The sequence below is a fragment of the Phaseolus vulgaris genome, chromosome 11, assembly GCF_051622355.1.
Source record: "Phaseolus vulgaris cultivar YP4 chromosome 11, ASM5162235v1, whole genome shotgun sequence".
NCBI lineage: Eukaryota > Viridiplantae > Streptophyta > Magnoliopsida > Fabales > Fabaceae > Phaseolus > Phaseolus vulgaris.
In genome coordinates, this window is record NC_143508.1 from 31,658,769 (window position 1) to 31,673,486 (window position 14,718).

At 37.8% G+C, this 14,718-nt stretch overlaps 1 protein-coding gene across 1 annotated transcript; it reads right to left on the reverse strand.

The window, feature by feature from the left end:
• Positions 1-1,023: 1,023 nt before the first annotated feature.
• Positions 1,024-1,769, reverse strand: LOC137805691 (zinc finger BED domain-containing protein DAYSLEEPER-like). Its single transcript, XM_068605631.1, has 2 exons — positions 1,440-1,769; positions 1,024-1,341 (listed from the first exon to the last, which is right to left on the reverse strand). Exons 1-2 carry the CDS (start codon positions 1,767-1,769, stop codon positions 1,024-1,026), a joined length of 648 nt encoding a protein of 215 aa, XP_068461732.1.
• Positions 1,770-14,718: the final 12,949 nt, after the last annotated feature.

Here is a 14,718-nt window from a genome sequence, read left to right on the forward strand (position 1 = left end):
TATTACAGACCATCAACCACAGTTTTACCCGGGCCGAGTTCTGCGTAGTCTAGATCGGAATGGAGCACTGATGCTTGTTCGATGGTTTCCTCGAATCCTATAAGGTAGGATTGGGTAGCATCTTGCTTGAAAGATTCCCAAGCCTTGGTGAGGTCCTCCCCTTGGCGGGTTACCACATTCTCCAACTCTACAATTTTGGATAAGAGTTTGTCCTTCTCTTCTACTAAGCTCGTAGCTTCTTGAGCCTTCTCAGCTAGAAGTCGCTTGGTTTCTTCTTGAAGATTAGTAAGGCGTGTGGCTTCAGGTTGGGCATGGTCGTTCAAGTTGTTGATCTCGGCTTGTAGGTCTTTTACTTCCCTTTGAAGCTCCACAACCCTTTGATCTTCAGTAGATTTCTGACTTCGTGCTTTAGAAACAGCCAAGAAACCCATTGCAAAGGTCTGCCCAATTTGCTTCATGGTGACATGAAACAAGTGGTCTTCGTCGAGGGCCATGAGTAGGGGTGGCAAAGCGGGCCAGCCTGCCCCGCACTTGGCCCGCAAAATGCGGATCGGGTTGGCCCGTCCTGCAAAGTTATCGCGGGCTAGAATTTCTATCCAACCTCACATAAGAGTTGGCATGCGCATTTGCGGGTCAGCCCGCGTTCATGTGTTTTTTTATTTTTTAAATTTTGCTCTTGAAAAATTGTCAAATTGAACCTATATATTTGTTACTATCAAACATAATTTTTTTTTCTTCCATTTCAAACATAGTAAAAAATCAAAACATTAAAAACATTAAGATAAAAATCAAATATCAATATTCTTCCACTTCCAAAACATTAAAAATACCTAATTCCAAAACATTAAACATAGACATTATTGATATTCTTCTATTTCAATAACATTGGATGCCGCCTTAGAAGAACTTTCATATATTTTTTCATAATTATAATATTCCCCGTCATCTGCATACATTAAAACAATGACAATGAATTAATTAATTTTTCATAAAAATAAGATAAATTAAAATAATTGAATTACCCTAAGAAAATCCATGTTTCCAACTAGAAGTACAAATGATTGCTTCCACGTTTTCAGGCAAAAGTCGATTCCTATACTTGTTAAGAATTCGAGAACCAATGCTAAATGCAAATTCTGATGCAATTGTGGTTATAGGGATGCTCAACAAATCTCTAGCCATTAAAGCAAGATCAGAAAAACATTGACTATTATATTTCCAACAATCTAACACATCCATCTGCTCTAAATAGTCAAAATCCAAAGTTGGTTCATCCAAATAAGTGTCAAGTTGTGACCTTCCAGCTTTATTAGCTACTTGAAGCTTGCGCATTTTTAATTCCTATAATGATGTAATAAGTTAGTATAATGGATTGCTACAAAAAGAATTAAAAATGAATTAAAGTTCATTAATAAGTATTATTAAAGTAAATAACTTACATAAAAAAGACTTGGTTTAGACATAGATGATGGGAGTGAAGATTGTCCTTGCTTTTGCTTTTGAACACTTGATGATGTTGTGAAACCTTTGGTAGAATATTCAGCAAAAACTTTGTATAATTTTTCCTTGATCTTTTCCAATTTTGGTTCCCAAGAAAGTGAATCAATTTTTTGAAAGCAAAATCTCAATGTTTCTAACTTCATCCTTGGGTCTAAAATTACACCAAATGCAAGTACAACGCTATATTCATCCCAATATTTCTCAAACTTTACTATCATCAATTTAGCCATGTTCTTAATTAGTACATCTTCATCCTTCACATTCTCCATCAACAAACATTGAATTTTCCAAACTTATAAAAAATACAAGTTGGAAGTAGGATAACTTGTAGCAGAAATCAAGTTAGTGATATCATAAAAAGGGTAACAAGAACTTGCAAATTTTTCTAGCTCTCTCCCATTCTTTCTTGTAGGGCAATATTTATAAGATTCATCAACCAAATGAGGCTTCCAAAAACACGTTGATATTTAAGAGCACTTTTAATCATCAAATAAGTGGAGTTGCATCTTGTAGGGACATCAAGACACAACTCAGATGATGCATCAATATCACTAAACCTTTCAAGGCATTGTTTAAATTTCACCATTATCATTTCCGAACCCATCACATATTTGATGCTATTTCTAATTTGGTCCAAAACATCACCACGCAACTTTAATCCTTCTTGAACAATTAAATTCAATATGTGTGCACAACAACGAAGATGAAAGAATTCACCACCACATATCAAACCATTTTGCAAAATAATTTGATTTTTTAAAGTATTTTAGAGAACATCATTAGCATAAGCATTATCAAAAGTCATACAAAACACTTTTTTCTCTAGTCCCCAATCTTGTAAAATTTCATTCATTTTCTTAGACAACTCAAAACCTGTGTGAGGGGGACGCATATGACAAAAGTTTAGTAGCTTGGTATTTAACTTCCAATTTAGGTCAACAAAATGTGCAGTCAATGATATGAAAGCCTCAGTATTAATAGATATCCATAAATCAAAAGTTAAGCATATCCTACTAGGAAGGGAAGCAAGCAATTCCTTAAGCATTATTTTTTCAACATTCTCCCAATATCAGCCTTAACAGTGTGTCTAGAAATCATAATTGCATCAGGACACAAGTAGTTTATCCAAGTCCTAAGTTCGGGATCCTCAACAAATTTGTAAGGCAAATTGTGGCTAATAACTAGACTAGATAACTATTCCTGATGTACAAATTGGTCTATTTATTTTTGCCTTCAACTTTCCCTGCATATCCAAAATCATTTGACCCACATCTTCCGATTTTCTTTTAACACATTTCATAATATGACGATTTAAATGAGAAGTCCCATATTTTCTTCCACCAGTTACATATATTTTGTTGCAACTATTGCACTTTGCCCTTTATTTTCCATCCTTTCCCTCCCCAATCTTAGTGAAATACCTCCAACAATCAGATGTACTAGTCTTATCCCTTTTCTTTTTCCCAGGTTCAATAGTTTCAGATTGTTTCTCAGTATTATCATCTTCCTCCAATTCAAATTCACAAAGAGGCATGTTACATTCTTCATCCATTACAATCAATTTGCAAATTGAGATCCTGTTGGAAAATATAGAATCCCTAATTAATATGCAGATAAACCCAAATACCCAATTTATATCAAAATTTCAAACCAAATAAACACAAATCCCCAATTTAAATAAAAAAAATCAAACCAAATAAACACAAATCCCCAATTTATATCAAAATTTTAAATCAAATAAACACAAATCCCCAATTTATATCAAAATTTCAAACCACACAAATCTCCAATTAATTTGTAGAAAAAAAACCTGCTTTGTGTGGTGGAGGAGGAGAGGCGGTAGCAGCTGCAGCAGCGGTGCGGTCCGGCAGCGGTGCGAGCGAAGTCGCAGCATAGGCGGCGCGACTGGCAGTGCTAGCGGAGTGAGCGCCAATAGCGTTGCCAATAAGAGACAGCGTTTATGTTTGGAGCAGCAACTGAACCCTTGTCATGTGAGTAATCGTGTTTCTTTGAAATGTTTTTGAAAACCTAAATACGTTGCCCAACTTGCCCCTATTGCCAAGTGCCAATTAATTTTTTTTTTGTTTGTGGGTTAGTGGGCCAGCCCGTCCCGCCCTGCTGCTGGCCCATGCGGGCCGCATGTTATGCGGGGCAGGCTAATGTGGGTTAGCGGGTTGAAAAAGTTAGCTCGCCCCACTTTGCCATCCCTAGCCATGAGCCTATCCTTGTCATCGCTGGGCAGGAAGACGTGTTCACCATAGGTTGGGATGTCGAAGTTCAGATCCCACAAGCTCTTCCTCTTAGAGCTCTCTGTTTCACCTTCTTGGATGACAATTACATCTCGGTGCGGGGCCTGGCCTTCTGGGGAACAACATCCTGATGGAGGGCTCGACCATCCAAGTGAGAATGCTCAGTAGGGGGAGCAGTTGCTTTTTTTTTCTTTTTTAAAGCAAGCCCCGAGGTGGTGTCCTCCTCCTGCTCAATCGAGGCTTGAGTAATGGTGACTGAAACTTTCTTTTTCTGAGTTAAAGAATCCTTGGGCACGTTGGCAGCTGCCATCATTTTTTAATCATCTTGGCTAGCTCTGCCTTGCTGATATGGGTTAACATTCTTTTTGCAAAGTAAATAACTAAATGGTTAATAAGTAGTAGTAGAGTTATTTTCATCAAGAGTGGGAAATGAAGAGTACGAATATATGTTTTCAGAGTACCGAGAATATACTTGATCCTGCCGGTTGACTCGAGTGCAAGAGTCTTGCCACGTCGAAGGTTTCTCCTTCTGGATCAGCTTCGCACCACGTTAGCTTCTGTCCTTCAAGCCTCAATTCCTCGCAAGAACCTGAAAGAAACAGAGTGGCGCCGCTGCGGCCGATCGCGCTCCGACGCTCAAGTCAGTGACGGAATCACCAAATACTAAGAGAGAAAAACAAAACTTAAGGAACCGTGCAAATATTCTCTCAACGTACTCAAGTGTTCTCGAAAACGTACCTCAAAATCTGTTAAGAGTTCCTTATATACCTGAGCGTTTCTCTCTCCTGACGGTTACACCTCTGAACACGTGGCTCCCATCCAACTGTACACGTGTCACCATCTGGATTCCTCTCCACTCGAGCGTCACTTCTACCCTTCAAGCTATTCGACTAAGTTACCCACGCGAGGAGTAACTACAGCTTCCTTGGAGCGCGACCCCTTAAGCAGCGAGTACGGGGTGTCACCATGCACACCTTCTCTGTGGTCTCGCCTGCTGCTATCACGATCTGCTTCACTTGCACATCGTGCATGTTCTGGTAAACTGTTCCCTTGCCTCGACCTCTGGCTAGGGAATGATCATCTGATAACTTCGTCCTTCGTACTAGTACCCCTTGAAAGTCTTAAGCAAGCCTTCTTGATCTTTCGGCGATGTGCCCCTTTCGGCGGTCTCTAACCACTTGATCGCCTAAACTCACATACGGCGACTATGACGCAAGCCCGGTGACCGCCGGTTATACATATTAGAGATCGGAGAATGCCAACTAAACGGTTGACGACTACACCGACTTCCCGACGTACTTCCCTTTTGTCAGCCAGGTGTTCCACTCAACACGTCTATATTATCGCTTGCTGCCACGTCATCACTTCCGACTACCCGATCGGTACAATACTCTTTAGTTATTAAGTAGAAGGTATCGAAGACGACCTTCAAGCTCAACAAGAATTGGAAAATCCCTTGATCTTTTGATGATAGATCGTTTAGGCGCCGAGCACTTTGGAATTTGGGCTCACGGGTCCAATATAGGGGAAATCCATGTAGAAGGTTTGGATATCCTGTTGAGGAATGATGTGAGTTGATTTTTAGATGTTTTCATTTATGATGAAACTTTTCCTTAAGATTGGAATTTTAAAAATTAAAGGTGAGGACCTAAGCAAGATTCCCACTGGACACGAACTTAACCAACTGGTTAAGTAAGTGTGAATGTTCACTTCACAGAGGCAAAGAAGAAAAACAAGATATGGTGAGAATGAGATGCAATTGCAAAATTGAAAATGGGAACAATGTTAACATCAATGATGGTCATGGCCTCCCAAAAGATGCACCATACTCATGATTATGAGCGAAACCCAAGAGCAACAAAGAAGAGAAACTAAGAGACAAACACATAAAATGGAATGGAGAAATAGAAGGAAACTGGAATGAGAAAACTTATGATGGTGGGTGAGAAATGTCACGCCACTTGTAGGGTGATGTGCTCCAAGACGAGTGTGTTGGCCACCACTTGAGAGCTTCCCAATCTCTCAAGATAAGACCTCAAACCTAAAAGGACATAAGCCTCACTAAGAGCTCACACAATTTGTGTAGAGTTTCTTTACTTCATTCAAATTCAACTTGTAAAATACAATGAGGTAAGCCTCTTATTTATAGATGAAGGAGCCTTGGAGAACAAGCATGAAGGGTAGGATGGGAAACACAAAAAGAAGGGGTAGCCTTAGGGTTTGACCAAGTCAAACCCGCACAGTCCTTCTAGAAACTAGGTCAAAATGTCTTCCTAAAGGGTTAGGAACAAGCTAAAATGATAACTACACCCCCTATTATGTTAAAGACACTTTATTCTAGCCTATCTTTGTTATTTGGACCCCTAAAGTGAGACCAAATTATTTACAAACATATAATATTTTTAAGAAGACCAAAAGGAAGAACTTTTGGTATTCTTGTTTATAGCTTCTTCTTCTTTTGTTGATTCTTTCTTGAGGCTCGGTGGGGCCTGATTTTGTATCTTGAGATGACTGACCCTTTTGGAAAGCTCTTGTTGTGTCCTTAGTCATTTGTCGGTTTGTATCAAGGCTCAAATTTTAACGAATTTGCCTTTAAAATTCTTATATGAAGACTGGAAGAGGGAAAGAAAGGCTCTTCCAGGGGCACCGTTCAGGGACACCCATAGTTTACTACTTGTGTGTTTAGCTTCAAAAAAGTATAAAAAGACTTCAATAGACGACGAGATGCCAAATTGAGCACACAAAATAATAAAAACATGGATGAATGCCCAAATATTAGGGTGTAGCTGGGAAGGGGCAACATTGAGCTCGGTCAAAAACTCTTTTTCGAAGATGGACAAAGGGAGATGTAAGAGGACCTTTTTGAAAAAGGTAGCATAAAAGAAACAGAACGGACCCTCGGGGTCCGAGAACTCATCACAATAGATGGGCTTGCCTTCTCTACTCTCTACAGGTTTTACGTGACTCTTATATCTCTTACTCATGGTACAACCATTCTCTCTTAACTCTCTAAGACGCAGATGGGTGGTATAATAAGAGGTTTCTTTTAAAAGATCTTTTTTGGCCCAAGGGTACATAACATTGTAATCCATCGCAGAGATAACTAGAACACAAGCACAAACACAAAAAAGAAACATGCCAGGGTAGAGAAAATGAATCCAGAGGAAATCACAGTTCAAACAAAGAAAGCGAGTCCAAATGAAATAACTATTCAGAAAAAGAAGGCGAATCGAAAGAAAATCCCAATTCAGACAATGCAATCGGTAAGGTGAATGAGTATTCGATAATAGAGATTATTTGAAGGAAAATACCTAATGTGATAACTGATTGGAAAGAACAAGTGTGAAGGAAGCTTTCTGGTGAAGGAGAGGTTTGAGAGCGCAAGAGTGTTGAGGTATGAAGGTTTTTACGTGAAAAGTAAGTAGGGAAATGGGTTTTTTAGAGGGAAATGAAGCGACAGTATTTTCTGGCCGTTGATGCCATGCCACGTGTATGCCCACGATCCAGTATAGTGAGACATCTCATCAGAAACGCTTAGGCAACCGCGCCTCCCCTACCTGCTACGGAAAACGTCGTGTCATCCTTCAAATGTGGGTAAGCCTCTTCCTAGACGAGCTCGACTTGAGCCTGGGGGGCTCGTGTACTGGACAGGAGTGCTCGAGACCTCTGTCCAAGCACTTTGGTATGGTCAACTCGATTTTCGGTCCAACATGGTCCAAAGGGTGGGCCAGGAGCTCGGCCCAAGCGCTGGAGTAACACAACTCGAAAAATATAGTTAAAAATAAAAGGAATATTTTGTGTGTTTATATCACATACTATAATTAAATGCAAATAAAAGTTGTTGAGAATAATGTTATTAGCACCCGAGAATAATGGTGCACATGTAGACAATATATTTTCCTGTTGTTAGCACCGAAGATAAGAGATGCACGTGAACAAGTGATTTTTCTATTATAGAAGCTGTTGAAGGGAAATCTATAAAAAGGGCTTGAGACCCCCGATAAAATTATGTTGTTTCTGAATACTTGAGACTAAAACAAAATATTTATTTTGTATGCTCTGATTCACTTGATCGTCAGAATTTTAACGTTGAATTCTAAATTAGTTTTTAAGCTTTATACTTAAATCTCAAAGCACCTCTTTCTTGTACGTGCCTACGAAATTAGACTCTTGTTGTGCTGTTATGGAAAAATTGTTTGTCAAGCGTAGATGCTTCCAAGTACCATACTGCCAAACTACCTTTCAAGAGGACTGTGCGTGTTGGAAAAGTTTTGGAGCAATAAAAAATGGAGCTTTCAAAGATTTATCAACTGTGCAGGAAAATTGCTAATGCATAACCAAATAAAAACTTGGAATCTTCTAAATCAAATTGATAGTATATATTTACTTTCTAAGTTATATCGAACATAAATACAGAAAAATATACACTTTAACATAATTTAACTAATATTTATATTCATATAGATACCTTATATTATTATAAAACTTAATTTTAATTTAATATTTTTTTCCAAAACAGGAAATTGAATACTAGTCCAATGAGTACATATAAAACTTTTAACCACATTAAATTATTATAATAACATTGTTAAATTAATAAACATAACATATTCCCAGTATGGATAAAATATTTTGATAATTATCCACTAAATAGTCCCTTTGTTTGGTCGAGAGGACACTGATTCCCAATATAGATATTCGGTTATGCATTAGCAGTATGCATGCATGCACTCGAAACAATCAAATTTCCATACTCTTATAATTCCAAACTTTGAACTACTCCCACACTGTATAACAGCCACTTCACAAATAATTATTGTTCTCGGTTGACCTCGAGTTTACTGGATGGGTAAGCTCAGCTTCTAGTCTGTTTCTTCTTGGTGCATTGGAACAAGGCGCTGCTGAGCCAGAGGGGACTTTACCTGTTGATCACACTTTGACAATCAAGTTAGTGAGAGCATACAAAATAATAATCAGTTTCAATATCTAGCACTCAGAAACAACATACCTTTTCTTGGGGTCTCAAGTCCCTTTTATAGTTATCCCTTTAACAACTTTCTTTCACAAGAATATAATCTCAACTGAAGCATAACAGAAACAATATTCTGCCTACGGGCACCTTTACTCACGGTGGTAACAACAGAAGAAAATCTTGTGCACCTTTATTCTCGGGTGTTCACCACTTAGCTAATATCTCTATATATTCAAATAATAGCTTTATGGATATATTTATTTAACTAACAACTTTATATTAGCATCTGACCAAATTCATTATTTTCTCTACTTTAATTATTTTGCACTGGGTCTACCAATGAAATTGGGTCGAGCTCATGACCTGCCTTAAGAGCCCAAAGTCGAGCCGACCATACCCAAATGCTTGGACCAAGGTCCCAAGCCCTTCTGTCTAGTACGCAAGCTCCCAGGCTCGAGCCGAGCTTAATTAGGCGAAAAGGCTTTCTAGCGTTTTGGCAATTGACGCGACATTTTCCCCAGTGCGTAGGTGAGGCACAATAAATGAAGCATTTATGAGGTGACGTCTTACCATACTTAATCCCGAGTGTACACGTGTCGCAGCATCAACAGTGGAGAAAACTTTACCATTTCGAATTCTACTCTTCGTATATACATTAGTCGAATTCCTCTTAGCGCCACATTGTTCCATTTCTCCTTGCTCATTACGCTAACCTTCTTCTCTCAAACTCTTCGCATTCTCAAAACTTTCCACACCAGAGAACTCTCCCTTCACACTTCTTCCTTCAACCAGCCATCTTACCAGGTATTTTCCTTCTATCAATCTTTATTGTTGAATATTTACTCATCCTACATATTGCTCTGTCTGAACTGGAATTTTCTTTCATTTTGCATTCTTTTCCTTCTTTGCTTGAACTGTGCTGGTGTTTGTTTTGTGATTGTGCTTTTGTGTTCTAGATATAATTGCAATGGATTACAATGCCATGTACCCTTGGGCCCAAAGGAACCTTTTAACCGAATCTTCCTTCAATACTACCCGTGAGCATATTAGGAGTTTAAGAAAGAGTGGTTGTTCCTTTGGTAAGAGGCACGATAGGTTCATAAGAATAGTAGAATGTAGGGAGGATGAGCCTGTATGTTATGAATTCTCGGACCCCAAAGGTCCATTTTGCTTATTTTATGCCACCCTCTTTAAGAAAATCTGTTTGCGTCTTCCTTTGTCAATTTTCAAAAATGAATTGCTAATCGAGCTCAATGTAGCTGTAGGCTAGCTACACCCGAATAACTGGACATTCATCCGTGCCTTTACTATTTTGTGTTCACAACTTGACATTTCACCGACTCTAGAAGTTTTCCTTTACTTCTTTGAGGCCAAGCACTTGGGCCACCAATTATGGGTATCCTTAAATGATGTCCTTGAAAGATCTTTGCTCACACTCTTCCAGTCTTCTTAGAAAAATTTCAAAGGCAAGTTCCTAAAGATTTGAGTTCATAAAGGAGATTCGACCTTTTTGGAGGGGTTGCATTTATATTGGACCCCTGAACCAAGATTCCAGAGTGCTTGGTGCCTGAAGGATTTGTCCCCTCAAGACCAGGGAGTATGCGAATTCTTGGTGAATCTGAAGGTTGTTTTTGACACTTCCTTCCTCCTGAACAAATAGTACCTTCCTAGTGTCTTGAAATCCTATACTAGTGCTCCTGGTTTATTACCTTTGGTGACATAAACTCCATTATTGTGCTTAACCACTTACTTTTTTTCTTTTGCAAAAAGGATGTTGTCCAACATCGGCAAATTAGAGATGGGTGAACGTATCAGGAGGGTGAGAGCTACTACCAGCCTAATCAAAGATTCTCCAACTCATAAAAGGAATCTACCTTTCCAACTATTGAATATGCTTTTCATGCTTTCTAACATGTCGGCCCAAAATGCATTTCTCTTATGGAAACCCCCCACAGTTGATCCCATTTACTTGAAAAGAGTATTCATCACGTCACAATTGAGTAACACGACAAACTGTTGGATCTCATACTTATCCACTCCCAACCCTCAAATCCTATTTTTCAAGAAGTTAACCTTATGGTCATATGCTAACTCAATGCAATTCAACATTACTTTGTGAACACGCTTTTAATATTGGCTTCACAAAAGAACAAAATGTCATCCGCAAATTGAAGCATATTCATCTTTACCTTCTTCACCCTGATATCCAAACTATCAACCAAGTTCAGCTCGATTGCTTTCCTTGACACCCCTGCCATGTCAAATAACAATTTAAAAGGTTTGAACAACTGGTTAGCAAATAAAGTCAAATCTTTAGAAGAAGAGTTAAGTAACACCAAAACTAATTTTGAAAATTTGGAAATCATTTATAAAAACTATTCTTGTAAATGTGTTGTTGCAAAAGCTTGTAAAATTTGTGAATCTCTTCAAAAGAAGGTTGAATATCTCATAAAAACCTTAAGAAAGTTTTGAAAGGGGTAAGCATGTTTTAGCTACTAATTATTTAGATTCTAAAGTTGGTAACTAAAATCTTGGTAGCTAATTAGGTACCAACTTATAAGCTATTTATCCATAATAGAAACTAATTTAGATACCAATAAAAATTTTAGTCTTCAAAATAGTATTAAATTTAGTTAATATAGTAAATAATTATTTTTTGTCTCTAAAATTAGTTTATATTTAATTATTTTCTTATAATGAATGTTTGAATCTGAATCATGTGTGCATACCTAGTTCCCCAACCGATTGATTATCCATAGGTGGTTACACCCCTCCATGGCGGCTTATTTTTTTTTTAATTTTTTTTATCAGCAAAGAATTAATTGAATTAAAGGGGACCACTTTAAGAGTGTCCCAACACGTATACAAAACCGGAAAAAACAACATCAAATTGCTACCAAAGCACAACTACTATAGTAACAAACCACAAACCCCCTAGCCCGCTAGAGATCCATAACAAACCCAAACTAAGCAATAAAAACTCAAAAACCAGCAACTCCGTATCTTGATTGTTGAACTACATGTTGTCCAACCAGCCATACTAGCAAAGGTTAACAAATACTGCACCTGATAGGCCCTTGTTGGAAGCACCAACCAACAACTTTGTCCATTAAAAATAACCTAGTTTTGGCAGCATATCAACACCTCCATGTGCACCATTCAGAACTCCATACATAGGCAAACCAACCATTGCACTTGATTTGGTTCTTCCCTGCATCTACCAAATAAAACCAGACAACTTACCTCTCCAACCAGCAGCTTCATCCAGTAAATGCGCCATCCTTGAAGCTAAATCAACAACCATATAAATCCCTTGAGTGATGCACAAGCAGCCAAGCTAGAAAGCTTCAAGATCACAGATGAAACCTGCTACATTAAATGGCTTCTTGCATAAAACTAAGGAAACTTCACCTCCAGCCAACCAACAACTTTTTCCATATAAATTAAACCAACTTCTGCAGCACCTCAGCACCTTCAGGTACATCACACTCAGCTCCAGACATAGTTAAACCAGTTACTACCTCTGATTTGAACCTACCCTTCCTCTTTGAATCAATACCAGATCATCCAGTAAACTGCATTGCCACTGTTATCCCTTATGGAGTACGTAGACGTTGGACATTTCCATATTACCTCATCCTCCCCTACCGAAAAACCAGCACCATGTTGTCTTAAACTTGCTGTTGCATTACGTGCCAAAGGATTTAATCTTTTTTTGTTCGATTCACCCGTTCAATATCTACTTCGGCTTCATTACCAATCTTCTTCGAACCTTTGCTTAATTTGCTTGCAAATAGCTCCATTAGTTTCTTCATCAGCATAAACTTGCTGTTGCATTACGTGCCAAAGGATTTAATCTTTTTTTGTTCGATTCACCCGTTCAATATCTACTTCGGCTTCATTACCAATCTTCTTCGAACCTTTGCTTAATTTGCTTGCAAATAGCTCCATTAGTTTCTTCATCAGCATAAAACCACACAAAGCCGGATAAAAACAACTTGAGAAGCTTGCCACACACAAACTAGCTTCATCTTCATAAATAACTTCCAAACAACAGTCATCAATTCCTAACCCAACAGATTTTGCAGCTCCAACTTAAGAGGTCACTATTCAAGGCCTTCTACTACACTAGGAGCAGAAATTTCATCAGTAGCACCATCAAAACCAGCGTCTTTTCTACAACCTACACAACACCAATTCACACCAGAACCACCTTGGGCACCTCCTTCCTCTTTCAACGCAGCTTAACTCCTTCTGAAACCCACTTACTTAACACTTCTGATGCAAGACATTGGGTTCAAGATCCAATCCACTAGGGAGTAATTAAAAGAGTCTGACTTATGCTTCATCCATAACCATGATTTGAGTTGGGCTTTTTGAAACATCTCTTCCGCATCTACTACACATTGCTTAAACACAACCAAATTCCTTTGGTCCCAGATAGACCTGACTACTGATGTCCATACCTCTTTCCAAACCAGATCATGATTATTACTAAACTGGAACAAGTGGAAACTCTCAAAAGGGTCTTTATATCGTTATGTTGGACAAACAAGATACCAATCCACCTAAAGCACATGGACCAAACACACATATTTATGATGACTTTTTACGGCAAGTGCACCGTGTTTTTCATAAGTAATAATTGTCCCTAAGGACGGATATCGATCCCACAAGGAACAGTGAGTTATCGAGTACAATATTCACTGAATATAACAACAGAACAATAAAAAGAGTTTTGAGTTGGTTATGTTGGCACTGGTCAACAAAGAATTAGTTGCTTCAATTGGAACAATAGGGATTAGTTTCATCTCTCTCACTCTCATGGATTTTGATTAGCATGTTATTAAGTTCTTTGATTGAATTTGATGCCCGTAGGAAATTCATTTATATCGATCTCTCGCATATAAAACCCTTAAGAATGTTTCCTAAATATCTATTGCTCGCATACTTATAAAAAAATTTAGAATCACACTCAGACGTTAATGGCAATTAACATTTCAAGTCTATCTATAGCACTCAAATATGCTAAGTATTGTTGTTTAGGTCTGAAACCTAAAAATACCTCTCAGTCATATTTAAGATTCTCAATTTGTCATGGAAATTTAAAAGTAAAACAATAATACCAATAATCAATCAAGAACTAAATATTTATATATAAGATATAACCTCAATACATTAGAGTTTGAGCATATTACTCTCAATCCCAAAGGGTAGAATTAGCCACGAATACTTCTAGCACCTTTCATTCTCCCAATTGGGTTACAATTCACTCTATGGTGTTTTCTTCTTAATCTGGTACACTAGGATTGAGCCTCTAGCCCCATATTTATCCTAGTTTTCTAGGGTTAGGTCGATTCCTGTCTCGCGTTAACGGGCCAAGTGATAAAACATAAAAAAGGCTCAATCTTTCTCTGCATCTTAGTCCATTCTGGACCTTCCAACTTTCTCTTTTTAGCTCAAATTATTCTCCTTTACTCCAAATCTTCAATCCTCCCTAAAAATCTGCAATTAACACCAAATTTGGGAATAAAAGGCTCTTATTCAAATAAAGCTCATAAAAAATGTAATAAAGGTATAAATTCATAAAGTATGGATTATTTTATATGTAAATTAGCAATAAATCCTCATAAGTGCCTACATTTTAATATGAAATATTATTGAAATTAGACACTTATCACTCTCCCCAAGTTAGAATCTTGCTTGTCCTCAAGCAAAAGTAAATGAATATATTTGAATTTAAATATCAAACAGCTTAATTCACTAAACAACAGATCAAATTAAAAACTTATGGTGCTTCCAAATTCAAATATAGAAAAATATAGACACAATCAACTTCTAGGATTAAATCAAAACAAATAAATGACAATTCATCAAGGAATATCTTCTCATATGCTCACCGGTAAGTGTTTCTCTCTATTTTCACTGAATCGTAACAAATCACAGTTGCTTTTCATTTCATCTTCAAATCACAAACATATTAGAAACATGAATCTT